At 48.6% G+C, this 23,219-nt stretch overlaps 1 protein-coding gene across 1 annotated transcript; it reads right to left on the bottom strand.

Annotated features, from left to right (window-relative positions):
* Window positions 1-14,931: 14,931 nt before the first annotated feature.
* Window positions 14,932-18,725, bottom strand: LOC126999050 (uncharacterized). The gene is made up of 3 exons (XM_050861454.1): window positions 18,586-18,725; window positions 15,260-16,508; window positions 14,932-15,003 (listed from the first exon to the last, which is right to left on the bottom strand). Exons 1-3 carry the CDS (start codon window positions 18,723-18,725, stop codon window positions 14,932-14,934), a joined length of 1,461 nt encoding a protein of 486 aa, XP_050717411.1.
* Between the last annotated feature and the right edge of the window lie 4,494 nt (window positions 18,726-23,219).

Genomic DNA, 23,219 nt, shown 5'->3' on the forward strand with positions numbered 1-23,219 from the left:
ATTCTCTCTCTCTCTCTCTCTCTCTCTCTCTCTCTCTCTCTCTCTCTCTGAACCACGCAGCATAACAGAATGAGTGAGTGAGTGTGTGTGTGTGTGTGTGTGTGTGTGTGTGTGTGTGTGTGTAATTCACCAGGGCCTGATCGCGAGTTGACTCTGCTGCCAGCAGGTACCCTCACGTTGTGAGCAAGTGCTCACTATTGTCGATCTGTGTGTGTGTGTGTGTGTGTGTGTGTGTGTGTGTGTGTGTGATACCTTCATCGGAAACTCTCGCTTCACACAAGTTCAAGATGACGATAACACACGAGAGAGAGAGAGAGAGAGAGAGAGAGAGAGAGAGAGAGAGAGAGAGAGAGAGAGAGAGAGAGAGAGAGAGAGAGAGAGAGAGAGAGAGAGAGAGAGAGAGAGAGAGAGAGAGAGAGAGAGAGAGAGAGAGAGAGAGAGAGAGAGAGAGAGAGAGAGAGAGAGAGAGAGAGAGAGAGAGAGAGAGAGAGAGAGAGCTCTCCCTTCCCAGAGACCATTTCCGACACTTCCCGTGATAGAAATATGAAGGAATTGAAGGGAAACACAAGAAAACACTTTAGTTATATATACGGAAACACACACACACACACACACACACACACACACACACACACACACACTCCTACCACAAGCTCTCCCTTCCTAAGCCATTCCCAAAAGACCATATCAAACACTACCCCTGAAATACGATACATTATTCTCCGCCTCCTATTCCTTCTTCTTCTCCTCTTTATCCCCCTTTTCTCCTTCTCCTCCTCCTCTTCCTCCTTCTCCTTATTCTTTTCCTCCTCCTCCTTATTCTTTTCCTCCTCTTCCTCTTCCTCCTCCTCCTTCTCCTTCTTTCTCCTCATCCTCTTTTTTCTGCTCCTCCTCCTCTTTCTCCTTTTTTTCTCCTTCTCCTCCTCATCATCATCATTCTCTTCCTCTTCCTTCTCCTTCTTCTCCTCCTCCTCAACCTCTTTCTCTTTCTTCTTCTTCTTCTTCTTCATCGTCTTTTCCTCTTCTTCTTCTTCTCTTATCTGATCTTTTTCCTCTTTATCATGTTTTCCTTCTCCTTCTTATTTTTCGTTTTTCTCTTTAATCTCTTTCCTCTTTCTCTTTATTCTTTTTCTTTCTTCTTCTCTTTCCTCTTTCTTTTCCTTCTTCTTTCTCTTCCGCTTCTTCTTTTCTTCTCTTTCTTCCTCTTTTTATTCGATGCCTCACTTTCTTTTCCTTTTTCTTCTTCTTTCTTCCTCTTTTCTTCCTCTACCTCCCTTTCTTTTCGTTCTTCTATTTCTTCATCGTCTTCTTCATCTTCATCATCATCATCATCTTCATCATCTTCTCCTTCTTGTAGTATTTATAGATAGTGTCACACTGTACTCTTGTTATCAGCAGCGGAAACGCATCCTGTCACCAGCAAGCCTTTGTTGTCTCCAGACTCTCACACACACACACACACACACACACACACACACACACACACTTCTCATGTCAACTATTTCCAAGGACATAAAAGGATATCAATCGGGTTTTCATGAGGGTTTTTTCACGTTCAGGGTACAGAAGAAAGGTCAAACTACCACCAGGGTATTTCACTAGCCCTGGAAATGACTCAAACTCCTACGGGAACAGTATCAAATATGTGTTTCTTGGGCGCCGCATCGCTTGAGAATATGGGCCTGCAGGGAAAGGTTGGCCGATCCCTTCCTGGGAGTTCACGAATACACACTGAAGCAGATTAACCGAACAGAAGATTAAAGGGAATGAGACGTGAAATCAATCATAGGAGAACCAAAAGGGAGTTTACGAATAATACCTGCTGATGCCGCGTGGACGAAGAGAAACTGACCACTGAGGAACAGAAAATATGGGACACAGAAACTAGAGAAGAGAAAAACTAAACAAAGAAACACGACCAACAAACTTGGTGAACGAAATTATAAGGGAATAAGACGTGCCATGAATAATATGAAGACGGAAAACGATGGAGAGAGAGAGAGAGAGAGAGAGAGAGAGAGAGAGAGAGAGAGAGAGAGAGAGAGAGAGAGAGAGAGAGAGAGAGAGAGAGAGAGAGAGAGAGAGAGAGAGAGAGAGAGAGAGAGAGAGATTTACATAGATTTACATAGAAAATCAGACCACACAGACCCCATGTTCCAGACTAGGTGGTCTGTCCTTAAACCGAAGTGATTTTACATTAATCAGAAGGCTCCAAAACGTTGCATTTCTACTCAAGTTGATATTAAGTTCAAGGAAGTGACGGTCGAGCTTATTTTTGAAGGAGTCAATCGTGTTACACTGGACCACTGATGGTGGAAGCTTATTCCATTCTCGCACTACAACGTTGGTGAAGAAAAATTTGTTGCAGTCTGAATTAACTTGTTCACATCTGAGTTTTACGCCATTGTTCCTCGTGCGCAAAGTGTCATCGATCATAAACAATGTTGATCTGTCTACATTCGTGAAACCATTAAGTATTTTAAAACATTCGATCAGTTTTCCTCGGAGGCGACGTTTCTCAAGAGAGAACATGTTAAGGGTAGAAAGCCTTTCTTCGTAGGATTTGTTGCGCAAGGAAGGATCATTTTCGTTGCCCGACGCTGAACACCTTCTAATTTAGCAATGTCCTTTGCATGGTGGGGAGACCAAAACTGTACCGCATATTCCAAGTGGGGTCTGACTAAGCTATTGTAGAGCGGGAGTATTACATCTTTATTCTTGAATAAAAAGTTTCTTTTAATGAAGCCCAACATTCTGTTCGCTTTATTTGCTGCATCGATGCATTGATGTGAGAATTTGAGGTTTGACGCGATTTTAATCCCCAGGTCCTTAACGCATTGAACACTTGTGAGTTTAACGCCGCGTATTTCGTAATCGAGCTTCTTATTCCTCGTTCCAACTTGAAGGACCTGGCACTTGTCTACGTTAAAGGCATCTCCCATCTATCCGACCAAGCTGAAATTTTGTGCAAATCCTCTTGGAGGCTTTGCCTGTCTTCGTCCGTGAGAACCGAGTTACCAATCTTTGTGTCGTCTGCAGATTTACTAATGCGATTATTGAGTCCAACATCCACATCGTTGATGTAAATAATGAAGAGCACTGGGCCAAGAACCGAGCCCTGAGGGACGCCAGTAGTGACTGGTGCCCACTGTGAGTTAAATCCGTCAATCACCACTCTTTGTTGTCTGTTGCTCAACCAATTCGCGATCCATTGGTTTACTTGACCGTAAATGCCTATTTGCTTTAATTTATAAAGTAATTTATGATGTGGGACTTATCAAACGCTTTCTGAAATCAAAATAGACTACGTCCAATGATTTGGTTACGTCATAAACTGAGAAGAGGTCATTATAAAGGTTAATAGGTTTGATAGGCAGGATCTTTGTTACGGAAGCCATGTTGTGAATCCCAAATTAATGAGTGGCTTTCAAGGTAACTCACAATTTTGTCTCTAATTATGCTCTCAAGTAGCTTACCTACAACTGAAGTTAGACTAATGGGTCTGTAATTACCTGGTATTTTTTTGTCTCCTTTCTTAAAAATTGGTGTCACGTTAGCCTGTTAACAATCCGAAGGGACGATGCCTTGTCGCAAGGACATATTGAATACGGTTGTGAGGGAGAAGAGTATTTCGCTCTTTGTTTCTTTAAGCAGTATAGGATATACTTTATCGGGTCCGGGACTTTTATTTGTTTTAAGTGAATGGAGTGCTTTAAGGACTTAATCGGTTGTTATTTCAAAATTAGGCAATGCATGCTCGAGATTTACATTAGTACTGGTGCTGGTGGTAGTGGAAGAAAGACTTAGTATTAAACCCCGAGGAAAAGTAACTGTTTAAGAGGTTTGCAATGTGTTGGCTGTCAGTTACTAGTGCACCGTCGCTGTTTGTTAAAGGTCCAATTCCACTTCTGATCGCCTTTCTGTTGTTTATATAAATGAAGAAAGATTTCGGATTATTTTTACAATTGGCTGCAATATTTTCTTCATATCTACGCTTTGCCTGACATACTAATCTTTTTACTCGTCGCCTGGCATCATGATAAAGCCTAATGTTTTCGGGCGTGCTGGATTATTGTAACTCACTTTATTATGGCCTTCCTAAATATATGCTGAAGAAACTACAACTTGTTATGAACAGAGCTGCAAGGCTAATAAAGGGTCTGCCCCCCGTGAGAGAATAACACCTGCACTTATAGACTTGCATTGGCTACCCATTAAGGCACGAATAGTCTACAAAATATGTCTTGACTTATCAAGCAACGCGACTTGGTAAACCTGGATATTTGAGAAATATTCTACAGGATTTTCATTTGGACACCACCATGTCAGTGAGACACAGTACAAAACGGTATAGACTCTATGAGCCCAGGGTCAACCTGGAACTGGGTTTCAGAGCATTTGAGAAGAGTGCCCCGCGGCTCTATAATGAGTTACCCGGGGATGTTAAGAACAGTGACAGTCTGGCAATCTTCAAGAAGCGCTGAAGACTCACTTATTCACTAAACTTACGACTTAACAAATATGAGGATTGAGGACAACTTTAGGTGCTAATATTACTGTTATAATGTTAGCGGCCCTGTGGAGCGCTGCCACGGCGGCGGACCGGGGCCTGAAAGCTCATCAACGGTAAACAGTAGCAACGGTAAACTTACACTTATGTACAAGATCACAAACACTTACATTGACATTGACCCACAAACATACCTACACAAGGCAAACAGTCAACGCACTCGTAACACACACATCCATAAATACCAAACATATCACGCTAACACTGACGCATACAAGCACTCATACTTTCCACGCACCATACGTGACTGGAACAGCCTCCCTCAACAGACTGCGGTGCAATAGACTCATTCAGAAAACAAAAACACACTCACTTGTCACCACAACACATCAACATTAACAATTACACTTGATTCACTTCTCCCTGCACACCCGGCTCCCTGTCCCCAACAGCCAACACATATATAGTGTTATGCACCTGTACAGGCGCATTATTCGTCCAGATCCAGATCCTCTCTCCCACTCTCCTCCACTACTCACCCTCTTCTCCTCTCCTCCTCCTCCACTTCCCTCCTCTCCCCTCCAGTACTCACCCTCCTCTCTCTCTCCAGCCGTATCGCTTTGTAACGTCCTCCTCCTCCTGGACCTCTCTTGTTTATTCACACGCACTTTGCTTGTCAATGGCAATATTTCACTTAACTGTCCTCACTTCAATACACTGCAAGATTATCTTATTAGCATTCAGGGTAGGCGGTGGCCGAAGTGATAGCGCATGGACCCACATTCGCCGCGTGATGGACGACGCGGGTTCGAATCCTCACGCTACCACTCGGATTTTTCAGTCACCGCCGAGTGGCTTAAAACTACCCACATGATGTCCTGAAGACCACCCATCAACCCGGACTCTAGAGGAAGCCGTCCAAGCGAATCAAGAACGAGTTCCGGGGGGCAGCATGAGCCAATGCAAGATGGCGCCACTATAAACACTCGCCTGCGCCAGAACGGGCTGGGCCGACCATCAGGCCCCACCTGGAAGAATCTTTGGGCCGACCATCAGGCCCCAATGGAAGAAGCCTTTGGGCCCATCAGGGCCCCACCGGGAAGATGCCACCGGCGCAATAGGCAACAACGTAAAAAAAAAAAAAAAAAAATATTTAAACCAAAATTTTCAAGTTCTACCACCATTTCTATCGTTCTGCCACAATCTACCGGGCGCTAACCACCACCCAATCGTACTACCAACATCCGTCTATACCATTCTACAGCAATTATTTTCTTAGCATTATTTTCAACCAATAATTTCTTTCAACCACCATTTCTACCGTTCTGCCACAATCTACCGGGCGCTAACCACCACCCAACCGTACTACTAACATTCGTATACCATTCTATCGCAATTCAACCAACCGCCATTCTTATTTCACCACGAAAAGCACCATTTTCTTAAACGTTTTCACGGCACGACCACCTCCCGAAGACGCAACTTGCCCGCCATGGCGTGAAGGCGACGGGCCTAACGATATTTACCTAACCTCCAGCACTAATTAATCTCTTTACTTACCACTCATTATTTGCCTATCATTACTATTATTTATTGCTTATTCACCACTTTACTAAATTTTGTAGCCTTAATATACCAGGATTTCCGCTTGTGGAGGGAATGAGTAAGGGCGACGGGTCTACAATATTTGCCTTTTTCTTCTCAAACTTCTCCTTTTTCTCCGTTATAATGATGGAAGCGGGGATACCTACCACTGAAGACTTTAATTATAGAAAAAATCTAAACTGTACGGCTCCTGGCACCCTAATATAAGTAACAATAGCGCTAATAGGTACAATATGTTAATTTCCTTTATTCTCTCAATATATCCTCCTTCATACTCGGTGTTAAGAGCAAGGAAATGAATATAATGAACAAAGATATTTTATGACCCATTAGAATAGCAAGGAGAGAGAGAGAGAGAGAGAGAGAGAGAGAGAGAGAGAGAGAGAGAGAGAGAGAGAGAGAGAGAGAGAGAGAGAGAGAGAGAGAGAGAGAGAGAGAGAGAGAGAGAGAGAGAGAAATTATTCACAAAGACAAAAGACATCCGTGAAAAAGACTTGACGTCCGTCACCCCTGATAAAGAAAAGTCACCCTTGCGGTAAATCCCCCTCCGTCCGCTACGCCGGGAATATCAACAGAGTAATAAAACTTTCAGCGCTATAAAACTATAAACCTCCTGACACTGTATTAAAAAGGTAAATCTACTTTTGACAACTACGAGAAGGACTGTTCAAGCCTCCAGCCCAGACACTGACTGCTCACTTTCACAACTACAAGAAGGATCAAGTTCAAGCCTCCAGCCGAGACACTGACTGCTCACTTTCACAACTACAAAAAGGATCAAGTTCAAGCCTCCAGCCGAGACACTGACTGCTCACTTTCACAACTACAAAAAGGATCAAGTTCAAGCCTCCAGCCGAGACACTGCTCACTCACTTTCACAACTACAAAAAGGATCAAGTTCAAGCATCCAGCCGAGACACTGCATGACTGCTCACCCGCGCCGACCTCACCCAAGCCCGTCGCTGGCCCGTCTATGTCTTCAAGAATTACCCGGACAGCCTCGAGGACCGCTTGCAATTAAACAGTAGTAAGGAAATAAAAAAAATGGTAATTGCATTTTCTTACAAGCTCCCATTTTCCCTTTTAAAGGTGAAACTCTACCATAATAGGGCGCATGTATCTGTGTTACGAGAAGGACGGCACGGCAGCTCAAGGGAATTATCTAAATGAAATAATAAAAATAAAAATAAAAATAAAATTTGAACAGAGTAAAAATATGGAGGAGATACAAAATAATGACAACAAATAAATAAATAACGGAGTAAAAAATCAACCTGAAATCAAGAACGAAAAGAATAGAAAAAAAGGAATTAAGGAGGAATATGAAAGAGCTCGCCGTCACCCGCAAGCAACACCCAGCAAAACAACTCCTCAGACTGTACACTCACCCGCCGCTGCCAGACTACTGCACCTGAGCATCACATTTTCCTCCTTCTCTAATAATAACGTTCTCTCAGCTGTGCTCAGTGAGTATCCTGCATTTGCCGCCAGATTGTAGTTCATATGTTCAGTCCTTATGTCTGCTCCCTGACTAACTCAAGGCCTTTATTCTTTTAGCACTTGTCCCTGCCATTGTATCTTTTCAGTTTCCTTCCTGGTGCTACGTCCACATGTATCCGTAGCTGTACAGTCACACCCTGTACTGCCTGGGGGTTGGGATGGCATGCTCCTCCCTTCCCTTTGTTGTTCACTTGCAACAATAAACTAGCAAGCAATCCTTCTCCCCCATAAATATCACCAGCAAGCACCGATAATCAACCGCTTCAATAATAACTAGCAAGCAATCCTTCTCCCCCATAAATATCACCAGCAAGCACCGATAATCAACCGCTTCAATAATAACTAGCAAGCAATCCTTCTCCCCCATAAATATCACCAGCAAGCACCGATAATCAACCGCTTCAATAATAACAACATACAAAGCCAGTTATTGGCGCCGAGGAGACAGTTTTTTGGTTGGAAATTGGGAAATAAGAAAAACTGAGTACGACGGTCTGGCAAGGTTGCACTCACCCTCCCTGCAGGCACCCACAATCTATTCTCTATTCCTCTATTAATCTATTCTCCTCCATCACTCTATCCTTCCTCTGTCATAGGATTTGAGGGCAAGATTTTTTTATCTGTGTTTCCGTAAAATAATTCAGATCTTACATTCACCCTCACTGCAGACACCCGCAAGCTATTCTCTATTCCTCTATTAATCTATTCTTCTCCATCCCTTTATCCTTCCTCGGTCATGGGAGTTGAGGGCAAGAATTTTTTTATCAATTTGTGTTTCCGTAAAATAATTCAGATCCTACGTTCATCATCTCTACTCTCTATTCCTCTATCCACCAATCTACTCTTCTCTATTCCTCTGTCATGGGATTTGAGGGCAAGAATTTTTTTATCAATGGGTGTTTCTGTAAAATAATTCAGATCCTACGTTCATCATCTCTACTCTCTACTCCTCTATCCACCAATCTATTCTTCTCTATTCCTCTGTCATGGGATTTGAGGGCAAGATTTTTTTTATCAATTTGTGTTTCCGTAAAATAATTCAGATCCTGCGTTCATCATCTCTACTCTCTACTCCTCTATCCACCAATCTACTCTTCTCTATTCCTCTGTCATGGGATTTGAGGGCAAAATTTTTTTTATCTGTGTTTCCGTAAAACAATTCAGATCTTACATTCACCTTCCTGTTCAATGTCAAGCTTTCCCACACTCTCTTATGAGGCTGGAGGCTCAATGATATGCGTCCAAATCTTTCTGTCTACGATCAAGAGTGGGAGGGACTCAGACTCCATCCAACCCCATAAGGAAATATAAGGACGTTAACCCCTTGGCTGCGGATTTCATCCTGATGGTCATTCAAGGTTTATTCCGTGGGTCCTCCTGGCGGCTCAGCCTGTTCTGGCGCAGGCGAGTGTTTATAGTGGCGCCATCTTGGCATTGGCTGCTGCTGCCTGCCAAGCCCCAGAGCTCATTTCATCCTGAATCTAGAGTCCGCTGATAGGTGGTCTTTGGACAGCATAGTTTTAAGCCACTCACTCTGGCGGAAAAATCCCAGCCCCAGCTTGGTGGCACCGGGCGGATTAAACCGTCCTCCTGAACACCGTTACTTTGACGACTGACGACTCAGCCACCGCCTCCCCCATTCCAGAAGACCTCACCAAGCAACAGGAATGGAACAACAAGTGGCTGCTACAATTCAATGAAGATAAATGTAAAGTCCTGCACCTTGGGATGGGATACCCAGCACACCAATACCACATGGGAAACTCCAGTATCCACCACAGAGGAAGAAAAAGACCTGGGAGTACATGTAACCAGGCTACCAGTGAAGGGATATCCAGCATACCAGTACCACATGGGAAACTCCACTATCCACCACAGAGGAAGAAAAAGACCTGGGAGTACATGTTACCAGGCTACCAGTGAAGGGATATCCAGCACACCAATACCATATGGGAAACACTCCACTATCCACCACAGAGGAAGAAAAAGACCTGGGAGTAGATGTAACCAGGCTACCAGTGAAGGGATATCCAGTATACCAATACCATATGGGAAACACTCCACTATCCACCACAGAGGCAGAAAAAGACCTGGGAGTACATGTTACCAGGCTACCAGTGAAGGGATATCCAGCATACCAGTACCACATCAGAAACTCCACTATCCACCACAGAGGAAGAAAAAGACCTGGGACTATATGTTACCAGGCTACCAGTGAAGGACAAATCCCTGACAATCGCAGCGGACGGGTTAAATGAAGAAGATGAAGAGGAACTGCATCTCTCCCTTGCCTCAGTCTCTTCAATGACCAGTGGCTGACAAAGCTGCCTAGATGTAGAGGGTGGGTGTCAGAGCAAGGCTTCGGGAACAAGCTGTCGGCACGCGGTGAGCATTCCACCTATCAAACCCTTTGGGGCGGGGTGACAATTCCACAAGCTCCCACTCCACCTGACTTCCACTTCCACACAACTAAGACTATAGGAATGGTCGCTACGATAAAATTCTTAATACTTAATATACAACAACTCTTGGCCCTGGGAAATGAGTAGAGCTTGAAGTAGTTAATAAGTAGTCATGGTTTGGGTGTGATAAGTAGTAGTAGTAGTAGTAGTAGTAGTAGTAGTAGTAGTAGTAGTAGTAGTAGGGAATATGATCCAGGTCTCAGTCTAAAATGGTGCTGTCTTGACCCTTATTATAAAAAAAGTATATGGATGTCATGTTATAGGAATGTAGACTTCTATCAGAGGCAGTAAGAGAGAGCTTATGATACAGGCCTTCCAGCTTCATACAGGATGGAGCACACTAACACCAGACAGAGAACCAGGTGGAGAGGTGGAATTACAACCTTTGCTGGGGCAGGATGGAGAACACTAACACCAGAGAGAGAATCAGGTGGAGAGGTGGAATTACAACCTTTGCTGGGGCAGGATGGAGCACACTAACACCAGAGAGAGAACCAGGTGGAGAGGTGGAATTACAACCTTTGCTGGGGCAGGATGGAGAACACTAACACCAGACAGAGAACCAGGTGGAGAGGTGGAATTACAGCCTTTGCTGGGGCAGGATGGAGAACACTAACACCAGACAGAGAACCAGGTGGAGAGGTGGAATTACAGCCTTTGCTGGGGCAGGATGGAGAACACTAACACCAGAGAACCAGGTGGAGAGGTGGAACCTGCTGGGGCAGGATGGAGCACACTAACACCAGACAGAGAACCAGGTGGAGAGGTGGGCAGGATGGAGCACACTAAAACCAGACAGAGAACCAGAGAAAGAAAGAGATGGAAAGGGAAGGGAAGGAAAGGGAAAGAAAGAGATGGAAAGGGAAGGGAAGGAAAGGGAAAGAAAGAGATGGAAAGGGAAGGGAAGGAAAGGGAAAGAAAGAGATGGAAAGGGAAGGAAAGAGAGATGGAAAGGGAAGGGAAGGAAGGAAGGAAAGAGAAAGGAAGAGAGGTGGAAAGGGGAAGGATGGAGAACACTAACAAGAAAGAGAACCAGGTGGAGAGGTGGAATTAAAGGGAAGGATGGAGAACACTAAAGAGAAAGGTGGAAAGGTGGAAAGAAAAAGGAAAGAAAGAGAAGAAAGAAAGAGATGGAAAGGAAGGAAGGAAAGAGAAAGAAAGAGATGGAAAGGGAAGGAAGGAAAGGAAAGAAAGAGATGGAAAGGGAAGGAAGGAAGGAAAGGGAAGGATGGAGAAAGAAAGAGAAGGAGGAAGGGAAAGAAAGAGATGGAAAGGAAGGGAAGGAAAGGAAAGAGATGGAAAGGGAAGGGAAGGTAAGAGAAAGAAAGAGATGGAAAGGAAAGGAAGGAAGAGAAAAAGAGAGGGAAAGGAAGGAAGGAAAGGAAAGAAAGAGATGGAAAGGAAGGGAAGTAAAGGGAAAGAAAGAGATGGAAAGGAAGGGAAGGAAAGGGAAAGAGATGGAAAGGGAAGGAAGGAAAGGGAAAGAAAGAGATGGAAAGGAAGGAAGGAAAGAAAGAAAGAGATGGAAAGGGAAGGGAAGGAAGGGAAAGAAAGAGATGGAAAGGAAGGGAAGGAAAGGTAAAGAAAGAGATGGAAAGGAAGGAAGGAAAGGAAAGAAAGAGATGGAAAGGAAGGAAGGAAAGAGAAAGAAAGAGATGGAAAGGGAAGGGAAGGAAAGGGAAAGAAAGATATGGAAAGGTAAGGTAAGGAAAGGGAAAGAAAGAGATGGAAAGGGAAGGGAAGGAAAGGGAAAGAAAGAGATGGAAGGGGAAGGAAAGGAAAGAGAAAGAAAGAGATGGAAAGGGAAGGAAAGGAAAGAGAAAGAAAGAGATGGAAAGGGAAGGGAAGGAAAGGAAAAAGATAGAAAGAGATTTAAAGGGAAGGGAAGGAAAAAGAACGAAAGAGATGGAAAGGGAAGGGAAGGGAAGGAAAAAGAACGAAAGAGATGGAAAGGAAAGGGAAGGGAAGGGAAGGAAAAAGAAAGAGATTTAAAGGGAGGGGAAGGAAAAAGAACGAAAGAGATGGAAAGGGAAGGGAAGGAAAAAGAAAGAGATTTAAAGGGAAGGGAAGGAAAAAGAACGAAAGAGATGGAAAGGGAAGGGAAGAGAAAGAAAGAGATGGAAAGGAAAGGGAAGGAAAGGAAAAAGATAGAAAGAGATTTAAAGGGAAGGGAAGGAAAAAGAACGAAAGAGATGGAAAGGGAAGGGAAGGGAAGGAAAATGAAAGAGATTTAAAGGGAAGGGAAGGAAAAAGAAGGAAAGAGATGGAAAGGGAAGGGAAGGGAAGGAAAAAGACAGAAAGAGATGGAAAGGGAAGGGAAGGGAAGGAAAGGAAAAAGATAGAAAGAGATTTAAAGGGAAGGGAAGGAAAAAGAACGAAAGAGATGGAAAGGGAAGGGAAGGGAAGGGAAGGAAAAAGAAAGAGATTTAAAGGGAAGGGAAGGAAAAAGAACGAAAGAGATGGAAAGGAAGGAAGGAAGGAAGGAAAAGAAAGAGATTTAAAGGAAGGGAAGGAAAAAGAAAGAGATGGAAAGGGAAGGGAAGGAAAAAGAAAGAGATTGAAAGGGAAGGGAAGGAAAAAGAACGAAAGAGATGGAAAGGGAAGGGAAGGGAAGGAAAAAGAAAGAGATTGAAAGGGAAGGGAAGGAAAAAGAACGAAAGAGATGGAAAGGGAAGGGAAGGGAAGGGAAGGAAAAAGAAAGAGATTTAAAGGGAAGGGAAGGGAGAGGGGCCAGGAGTCCGATGACGTCATCGCCGACGCTCACCCTATCAGCGGCTTCACTGCCTTAAGGCGGTGTCACAATGGCCGTTTTCGTCCAGCCGTTGGGGCTATGGGCAACGCCCGTACGTCCAACCGGGAGCGGGTTCACGGTTATCCGTAAGCTTTTTCTTCCCATCGCGTTGGCGCCACCTTGGGCAACCGGCAAGTCCATCTTTTCCTGGTGTGCATCACACACGGCCAAGGTCGGTTGCCCATACCCACATCCACAATGTAAACAAAGCACTTGCCCTGTATCAACATGGCGTCGTCTGCTAAAGTAAGGGCTTGTGCTGCCATTACCCAAGTCATGGACTTGTTGCTGCAGTTAAATGGAAGGAAGAAACAGTTGTGGGTGTGGCGTGCCTGTGGTTCCTCCATGCCAGTTCTCATTGTCACCACTGCGCGTGCACGGCCAACCCACCCATCTTGACTCAACCACATAAACACATGGATCGAATAACACACACACACACACACACACACACACACACACACACACACACACACACACACCAGACTCATTAGGAACCATTGCAGATGTTTCTGACAAACAGAAACGACTTCACCATTTCTTGAGTGTGTTAGGCAGTATTTGGTGAGTGGCTCACATGAACCAAACCTCCTAGCTCTTGGCAAGAAGAGAGCAGTCGTCTTTAACACTGCTCTCTTCTTGCCACTGGGTGTGTTTGGTTTGTATGAACCACTCAACAAATAAGTTCTAACACACTCTAGGAAATGGGGAAGCCATTTTTGTTTGTGAGAAACATCTGCCATGGTTCATGATGAATCTGGTGTGTGCGTGTTCGTGTGTGTGTGTGTGTGTGTGTGTGTGTGTGTGTGTGTGTGTGTGTGTGTGTGTGTTGTTACTCGATCCACGTGTTTATATGGTCGGAGTCTAGATGGGTGGGTTGACCGCTCACGCACAATGGTGACAATGAGAACAGGCACGGAGGATCCACAGACACACCACACCCACAACAGCTTCTTCCTGCCATTTAACTGCAGCAACAAGTCCGTAGCTTGGGTAATGACAGCACAAGCCGCGGCAGCCCTCACTTTAGCAGACGACGCCATGTTGATACAGGGCAAGTGCTCTGTTTACGATGTGGATGTGGAAACGGGCAACCGACCTTGGCCATGTGTGATGCACACCCGGAAAAGTTGGATTTGCCGGTTGCCCAAGCTGCCGCCAACGCGGTGGGAAGAAAAAGGCCCAGTGTGACACCAGGTTACGGACAACCGATAACTCGCTCCCAGATGGGCGCACGGGCGTTGCCAGTAGCCACAACGGTTAGAGGAAAAGGGCCAGTGTGATACTGCCCCAAGGAAGCGTGGCCGCTGACGGGGTGAGCTCCGGTGATGACGTCATCGGACTCCCAGCGAATCACAAGTGTGTTTTCAGAGCTCAGCCAATCGTAAGGCTTCATCTATGGCTTTAAAACGACTCGTTCTCTCTTCCTGTTCTCTTCCTTTTTCCAGGGTACGTATTTTGAGATAACAAAATGAGTGAAGGAGGAAAAAATGTCAGCTTCGGGGGGCAATTATAATGGCGCCACTATAAACCATTGCCTGTGCCATGACAGGCTTGGGCCCGACCATCAGGCCCAGATGGATAGTCTACCGGCGCCATAGCCGGTCGGAACAGATAAGTGCTTTTTCAGTGTTTTCAATATCTCGAGTTTAGCGCTATACCTTCGGAACGAAGCGAGCGCGAAACTCGAGAGGGTACTGTATATATATATATATATATATATATATATATATATATATATATTTATATATATATATATATATATATATATATATATATATATATATATATATATATATATATATATATGGTTTATTAAAATCAACAGCAGATTTAGCATTGTTCTCTTTATAAGTTGTTTTTTTCTATTTCACGCACTGTAGCGCGGTCTTCTGGTTGTAGGTAATGGAGATTCATGTCTCAAGACGTCTTTCGGCCTATTCGGCCATCTTCAGGAGATGTTCTCGTTGCAGGTGTAGGAGAAGGAGTGGCTGGTAGGCGGAGCTATATATTGCCTCGCTGAGCCTGCGCGTTAGTGTGCGCGGCTCTCAGCCAATCGTAGCTTAGCTTGGCGCTCGCTGCCTCTTTGTCAGGAGTGACGTGTCGGGTTGCTGCTGTATGTTTATTGCAGGTTTCTGGGTGTAAATTAGCACTGCCTCGGTCATTTTGAGTCCTGTTGTTGTTTTCTCTTGTCAATATTATGGTGTTGTCCTCCATGTGTTTCCTCCTCAGGATGAGTCCGTGTTCGCTGAGGTAATGCCTTCTTATTGCTCCATCTGTGAGGTGAGCTGTTATTCTCTTCGATAGAGTTGTTGTGGTGACGCCGATGTACCTAGAGTGTAGGCGACTGCAGTCACCAAAAGAACATGTGTGTTGGTACACGACGTTCACCTCTTGTAGTGGACTTGTCGGAGGTAGACAGCTGTTTCTCATGATCAGGTTGGCGGTTTTTCTTGATTTGTGGAAGATTATGAGGTCGAGCTTGGTGTCGGGGTTGGTGGGTGTTACGTTCTTGTGGATGATCTTCTTAAGGGTCTTCTCGTCTTCTTTGTATTCTGACGACATGGTGTTCTTGTAATATAGGATGATTCTCGACGGGTCTTTCTCTTTTGGTTCAGGACTCATGAAGTTATCGAGTCGTCGTTTAATCCCGTCGTCAATTTCTTGCTGCGGGTAGCCGTTGTTGGCGAGAAGCTGGGAAACTCTCTTCAGCTCGGTGTTCGCGGCTGCCCATACTGAGGTGTGTGTGAGGGCCCTCTTGACAAAGGCGCTGATTACGCTGCGCCTATATCTTTCGGGGCATTCGCTAGCACCGTTGAGACAGAACCCGAAGTTAGTGGCTTTCACGTACACTTCTGTTGAAAAAGATGTGTCCTCACGGTGCACCATGGTGTCCAGAAATGGGAGCTTCTTATTTTGTTCTATTTCTTGCGTGAAGTTTAAGCAGGAGTCGTTCTTGAATTCGGTGATTAACTCGTTGATGTGGCTCACGGTGCCAACGCTGATGAAGATGTCATCGACGTACCTGGCGTAGATTTGTGGTTTGAGCTGAGGGTGGCGTGCAAATAGCCTTTCTTCGATGGACCCCATGTAGAAGTTGGCGAAGAGGACGCCGAGGGGTGATCCCATGGCCACACCGTCTCGCTGCACGTACATCTTGCCGTCGGGTCCGTAAAATGGTACTTCTTTAGTACATGCTTGTAGAAGGAGGCGTAGCGAGGCTTCGGGAATGTTGAGTGGCTCTTCGTTTTCTAAGTGGTAGATGCGTTGACAGATGAGATCTGTGGTTTTGTCGACAGGAACGTTGGTGAAGAGTGATTCAACGTCCATGGATGCCATGATGTTGGAGGGACGGGTAGTCTTCAGGAGATCAAGGAACTCTATTGTGGACTTCAAATTGAAGGAGGCTGGTGTGAATGGTGTGATGAGTTCGTTGAGGCGCTTGGCGAGTTTGTAAGTAACGGATGGTGTCTGGCTGATGATGGGACGTAGGGGGTGGCCTTCCTTGTGGGTCTTGACGTTGGCATAAGCGTAACCCAGTTTGTGGTCGCCTTCGATGAGGGGGAGCTTCGTACTGCTGTTGTTGTTAGTCTGGCGGATGATACGGTTCAACTTCGTCTTGATATCGTTCGTTGGGTTTCTTGTGATTTTTTTTCACATTATAAAATTTTAAAATGTATTCCATTTCTGAAAACTATACCCTATAATTCTCTCTTGATGTGAAATATAGGAACACTGTCAAATTTGTGTCTCCTAATGAACAGAATGTAAAACTAAACAATTAATTAATTTTCTAAAAGGTATCCCCTTTTTTTAGACTAGTAATATTAGACTAGCTTCCCTTTCTTCTGAATTTTTGTAACAAAAGGAACATTTACTTCCATGAAAAATATATGGAACTAAATATTCAATTAATTTGATAAAATATGTCCTTTCTGTTGAATATTGATATCTGAAACAGTTAAAAACACCAACTTCCATAATATTTTTTATAGTCTCAAACTCAAAAGTGTTCACTTATGGATGCCCTTCAAAAACTTAACAATTTATATTTATAGCAATACCGTAATGCCTAATCAGACTCGCAGTTTTGACATGCATACAGATCTAGGCCTACTCCAGTTGTGCATTCTGCATGTGACCAATTTCTACAACCCCGACATTGGACCCATTTTTCTGAAGGTCTGCTATTAGCAAATAGTTCCCCACACATCAAACAAGGCCATTTGCCAATTTGCTGATAATGGGGTAAAAGGCCCACATGTGGGGTAAAAGGCCTCCCTGTGGGCAACTTACCCCAAAGGCACAGGGGGCCTCTTACCCTGGGAACATATTGTTACGAATGTGCTGTATGTGAATGATTGTATGTGTAATGTGAGGAAATTGTAGCATGATGCAATGTTAGCTCAGCATGGTGCAACTCTACTTGTTGGGACAAGAGAGACAGAGGGGGCCCGGGGCCGCCGGGCCGCCGGGCAGGAAGTGCTGAGTCGGCGGTTTGCGTGCAAGGGTGGCTGAGGGGCAGTTGAGAAGACGCGTGTCTGGGCTTGAGAGAGTGTTGAGGCTGAGCTGCTCCGCTCGCGAGCTGTGTGCATCCGTGTGTGCGTGACTGCCGTGCCCCTGTACTGTGCCTGATTAACTGTTCTGTGCCCTTGAAAGTTGCTGTACTCTGTGAGGAACCTGTCATTAAACTAGAACTTAGTGTTGAACGTGTATCCTTTGTGCCCTGCTTCGTTCTCTCCTCCCCTCGGTGTGCGGTGTGGGCCGCTGTGAGTGACTGGTGCCCGTGTGGTTGTTCTGGTGGGGATCACGCCACCTGCCTGCCCGTGTATGGTGTGTGGTAGGGGGGGTGGCGTAACATTTGGTGTCAGGAGTGGGGATAAGTGAACAGTGAAGCGCGCCGAGTGTCATGGCGTCCCCCAGTGATCGCCGTGAGGGTGAGGAGACGGGCAAGGCCGAGGCTGACCCGGGTGAGGTGAAGCCGGGCCAGATGGACTTGTTCGCTGCCATGTTGGCCAGTCTGAGGCAGGAATTGGATCAGAGAACAGTGAGGGCAGAAGAGAGGGCAGACGAGCAGGCCCGCCATCTTGCCGAGGTCCTCCAGAGCTGTTTCTCGTCGCTGAAGGTGGAAACCCAGCAGTACACCGACCAGGGCTGCGACAGCGCGAGGAGTGAACGGCTGGAGGAGGTGCGGACCCCGGAAGGCGAGGTCCGAGGCCTGAGGGAGGCGGAGAGGCAGCTGCGAGAGGTGGAACAACAAGAGCCGTCGCACGCGGAGGAAGAAGGCTCAGTTCTGGCAGGAAGCGCCGGGGCGGCGGTCCTGCAGGGGCCTATCTGGGGCTCCTGGCAAAGACTCCTGGAGCCTGGTAGCGTCGTGGCGGAACCAGTAGCTACCGCAGGAGGTTGGGGAGCCCCCGCCTCGTTGCCTCCCTCACCCCCTTCCTCTCCTCCATGCCAGCCGGCTCGCAGGTCACGTAGTCCGCTCTCTCTCCCATGGCAGCAGCGAGAGGTGGCAACGTGGTGCGGGGAGGAACAAGAAGCGTCACGTGTGCTGGCGACGGACGCCTGGGTGGCGGACTGGCGGGGCTCCGCGTGGGGCCCCTGGCAAGGGCCCCTGAAGCCTGGTGGCGGACTGGCGGAGCCGGTGGAGGCTGCAGGAGGCTGGGGAGCCGCTCAGGCCCTTGGGTTCAGCTGGTGCTGGAGCCGGACCCATTTACCCTGCCTCGTTGCCTCTCACCGCCTCCTCTCCGCCATGCCGGCCGGCTTGCAGCCCACGTGGTCCGCCTGCTCTCCTGGCCCCTCGGCCTCCCGTGCTCAGGGAGGCTTGCGCCAGCGGGGCACGACGGGAAGTTGGCATGGAGGCCCAGTTCAAGATGCCAGCTGCCCAGAGCTCGAGCGAGGATGAGAAGGCGCTGCTGCTGTCGACTGCGCTACGGGGCTCAGTGGACGGCGAGGGCCGCTTGGTGGGGCGCGCCGAGAGGACCTTGGGGCGGCCTGACATGCCGGCTGCCACACGACTTCCAGGACGCGCCACAGAGGCTGTGTGGCGTCACGGGCACTGCGTGCAGTCTGAGGGGCCCAGTGGAGGCTCGTATCGGCGTAGGCAGCGCTGTGGAGCGCCGGCCGATGGACGTCGCCGATCGAGACGAGCCGTGCGTGCTGGGCCTCGACTACCTGCCGCAGGGCGAGGCCTGTGCCGACCTTGGACGGGAGCTGGAGAGGCTGCGCGGACAGGCGCCTTTGCTCCCGAAGGTCGGCTGTGCAGAGGTAGTCGCGGCGGAGCGACTGCACCTTGCCCCGGGGACGGAGGCCAGGAAGGTCCTGTGTTGCGGGTCGGACGCGATGCCAGCGGAAGACGCGGTGGAGTCCACGGAGGGCCTGCAGCTGCCTGATGGTGTGGCAGCCGGACAGAGTCTCGAAGGAGCGGGGGAGGAGTCAGTCACGGTGCTGGTGGCTAACTCCTCCGACGAGGCTCGGGAAGTACCCGCTGGTGCCAAGCTGGGCACCTGTGAAGAGGTAGAGCAACAAGAGGAGGCGTCGGGGAGTGCGGAGTCGGCCGCTGTGAGGCCGCTGCCCGACTTCCTGGAGGATTCGGCGCACCGGAGCGCCGCTCACCTGACGGAGGCGCAGACGAAAATGCGCCACACCCTGGCCCAGTACGCGGACGTGTTCAGCAGGGGTGACTTGGATCTGGGCCGCACGGGGTTGGTGAAGCATGGCATCAGCACGGGAAATGGTGCGCCCACCAGGAGCCCGCCCCGACGTGTCGTGCCGGCCAGGCGGGAGGAACTGCAGCGCGCCGTCAACGAGCTGGCGGCGCAGGGGGTGATGGAGCGGACAGACTGTCCGTGGCCCTCAGCAGTCGTCCTGGATATGAAGAAGGACGGCACGCAGCGCTTCTGTGAGGACTGCCGGGCGCTGAGGGACAAGACTGGCGAGGACTCTCACCCACTGCCGTGGACCGACGACGCGTTGACGAGGGCCTTGGAGTTCGGGGCATTGACGACGACCAGCGGCCTAGCGGCGGCCGCCCCGCCCTGCCATGACTTCCGGGGCCGGATGGCGAAGGTGAAGATGAAGGCAGCGTCGATGAAGGCGAGCCCGGAGGGTCTCCGTGGCTCGTGCGGGGGCTGTGGCAAGAGGGGGCATAGGTGCAGTCGGTGCCTGGGGGAGCGAAGGACGCGTTCCCTTGACCGGCCGAGCCCCGATGCCCACCAGCCGCGCTGTAAGGACTGTGGCCAGTCAGGCCACCGCTTGAGTGCCTGTCCCAGGCCCAGGGACGCGGCGCGGGCGGGAAGCGCGGACGGGCTGGAGAAGGAGCGACCCAGCCGTCTCCCGCCCTCGGCCCCTGCCTTGTAAGCTGCCGCCGCCCGACCAGCGTGTTGCCAGTGGGAGGCTTAGCGGTTGTAGCCACGACGCGTGACAGTGGACACCGGGGGCTGAGGAGTGCTCGGCGCGGCCTGACCCGGGGTAGTGTGTGCTGCTGGAGGGGCCAGTGGAGGCTCGTATCGGCGTAGGCAGCGCTGTGGAGCGCCGGCCGATGGACGTCGCCGATCGAGACGAGCCGTGCTTGCTGGCCCTCGACTACCTGACGCAGGCCAGTAAGGCTCGTGGTGGCCTCGGACGGGAGCTGGAGAGGGTGACCGGAATGGTGCCCTTTGCTTCCAGGAGGTTTTCGAGCATGGCTGCGTGGGGAGGTAGTCACGGCTGAGCGAGGGCACCTTGCCCCGAGGGTGGAGGCCAGGAGCCGGTGTCGACTGTCCCGAGCGTCACGTGGAGTGGATGGCGTGGAAGAGCCCACTGAGGACTGGCGGCTGGTCGACGGCGTGGCTGACAGGCGGAGCCCCTTGGGGGCGCGAGAAGAGGCTGTGGAGGACGTGGTGGAGGACAGACTGATTTATGTGTATTGCATGTATTTTTCTGTGTTCAATGTTCGGCCCGGAGCTCAGGCTACGGGTGGATTTGGCCACGGGGCTGCCTCCCGACGTGAGCTTGCCCACCGTCACCTCTGGCTTAGCAGCGGCACTGCAGGAAAGCCTGGCTGAGGTGCACCGACGCGTACGGGGCAAGCTCAAGGTGGCAGGCCAGGCCATGAAGGAGACATACGACGTGAGCCCCAGCAGCGGCGAAGGGGACGTGTCAGAGGTTGACCACGGGGCGAACGAGAACATGGGCGGTGCGGGCGAAGCGGCAGATGTCAGTGACGACCCTGAGCAAGTACCTGGGGCCGACGACGCGGCTCTGGGTGCCACCGCCTGCCTGCCGCCGCCCGCATCCCAGCGGCGCCCTCGGCGAGAGAGGCGTCGGCCGGGATGGTTAAGAGACTTTAGTGATGTCCCAGGGGACTGATTAGTTTGATTAATTTCATGTTTTGTTTGTTGAATGTTGGGGCAGCCGGGTCGACTGCCTTCTGAAGGGGGAGATAGTGTTACGAATGTGCTGTATGTGAATGATTGTATGTGTAATGTGAGGAAATTGTAGCATGATGCAATGTTAGCTCAGCATGGTGCAACTCTACTTGTTGGGACAAGAGAGACAGAGGGGGCCCGGGGCCGCCGGGCAGGAAGTGCTGAGTCGGCGGTTTGCGTGCAAGGGTGGCTGAGGGGCAGCTGAGAAGACGCGTGTCTGGGCTTGAGAGAGTGTTGAGGCTGAGCTGCTCCGCTCGCGAGCTGTGTGCATCCGTGTGTGCGTGACTGCCGTGCCCCTGTACTGTGCCTGATTAACTGTTCTGTGCCCTTGAAAGTTGCTGTACTCTGTGAGGAACCTGTCATTAAACTAGAACTTAGTGTTGAACGTGTATCCTTTGTGCCCTGCTTCGTTCTCTCCTCCCCTCGGTGTGCGGTGTGGGCCGCTGTGAGTGACTGGTGCCCGTGTGGTTGTTCTGGTGGGGATCACGCCACCTGCCTGCCCGTGTATGGTGTGTGGTAGGGGGGGTGGCGTAACAATATATATACACAAAATGTCACCATCTTTCCTACAAGTAAGTAGGCAGAGTATAGTCATATGCAATATGGTCTGGACATCTTAGAGCAAGTATCCATAGCCATCAGGATAACTACAGTTCTTTGTCGTTAATAAGGTATCATTAAAATCACTGAAAACTTACAAGAAATTAGTCAAAAAGAAGAAATGTCCCCTTGTGGCCAGAGCAACTGTCCATTGTTTAGTCCAGTAGTTCCTGTGAGCACAGAGCGTTGGCGTTGCCTACCTGATCATGTGACTGCTTGAGAAAAGAAAGAAAGAAAGACAAAACCAATGGGGGGCCTTTCACCCCAGGGGGGCATCTTAACCCACCTTACCCTATACAAAAAGCAGTGTCTTGGTGAGGGAGAGCTTGGAACACAGTGGCTGAAGCTCATCTTAACCTGGTAGCAGCAACCGGCCAAATTTGTGGCTTTACCGTGTAGCAGCGACGGACCAAATTTGTGGCTTTACCGTGTAGCAGCAACGGGCCAAATTTGTGGCTTTACCGTGTAGCAGCGACGCGCCAAATTTGTGGCTTCACCGTGTAGCAGCGACGGGCCAAATTTGTGACTTTACCGTGTAGCAGAGACGCGCCAAAGTTGTGGCTTTACCGTGTAGCAGCGACGGGCCAAATTTGTGACTTTACCGTGTAGCAGCGACGCGCCAAATTTGTGGCTTTACCGTGTAGCACCGACGGGCCAAATTTGTGTCATGATATAAACCCCCCAAATAGATGATACATAATCTGATCACAAATGCTTTGATATATATTATGAAATGGTTTGTCTGAGGGGTGATTTTTTCTCATTTTTCTCGCTTGGAGGGACCATTAGGGAACATGATCCCCGCTGCTGCCACCACCGGGTTAAGAATACGGACTGAGTCAGATGAAGAGGTGGCAGTGTAATGACCAAGCGAATTAGAAGATGAAATTCAGGATAAACAATTAAAGCAAAAGTATTATTCACGAAAGGAGGAGGAGGAGGAGGAGGAGGAGGAGTGAGTGAGTGAGTGAGTGAGAACATGGAGATAAAAGAGAGGAAAGGAGGAAAATAATGGAAATAGAGTAAAAAGTTTACACGGGAGAGATGAAAGAGATAACAAGGAAAAATAAAACAATTGATGAAGAGACTGATTGATGAGAGAGAGAGAGAGAGAGAGAGAGAGAGAGAGAGAGAGAGAGAGAGAGAGAGAGAGAGAGAGAGAGAGAGAGAGAGAGAGAGAGAGAAATATTATTACCCCGGAGATGCGCACTAAGGCAATGCTCGCCTATGGATCACCGCCCCTTAATTACCACAGGCTATACACGTGAATAAGTTAACCACTATCTATTATTACCCCGGAGATGCGCACTGAGGCCACGCGCACCTCTGGCTCACTCCCCTTA

This window comes from Eriocheir sinensis, chromosome 1 (genome assembly GCF_024679095.1).
Source record: "Eriocheir sinensis breed Jianghai 21 chromosome 1, ASM2467909v1, whole genome shotgun sequence".
NCBI classification, from domain to species: Eukaryota; Metazoa; Arthropoda; class Malacostraca; order Decapoda; family Varunidae; genus Eriocheir; species Eriocheir sinensis.

Coding starts and splice junctions, on each gene's coding strand:
- LOC126999050 (XM_050861454.1), bottom strand. CDS start 18,725: ATGCCAACTTCCCGTCGTGCCCCGCTGGCGCAAGCCTCCCTGAGCACG. Junction 16,509..18,585: donor GTGAGAGGCAACGAGGCAGG/GTAAATGGGTCC, acceptor AAAAATCACAAG/AAACCCAACGAACGATATCA. Junction 15,004..15,259: donor CGACAAGTCCACTACAAGAG/GTGAACGTCGTG, acceptor ATTTACACCCAG/AAACCTGCAATAAACATACA.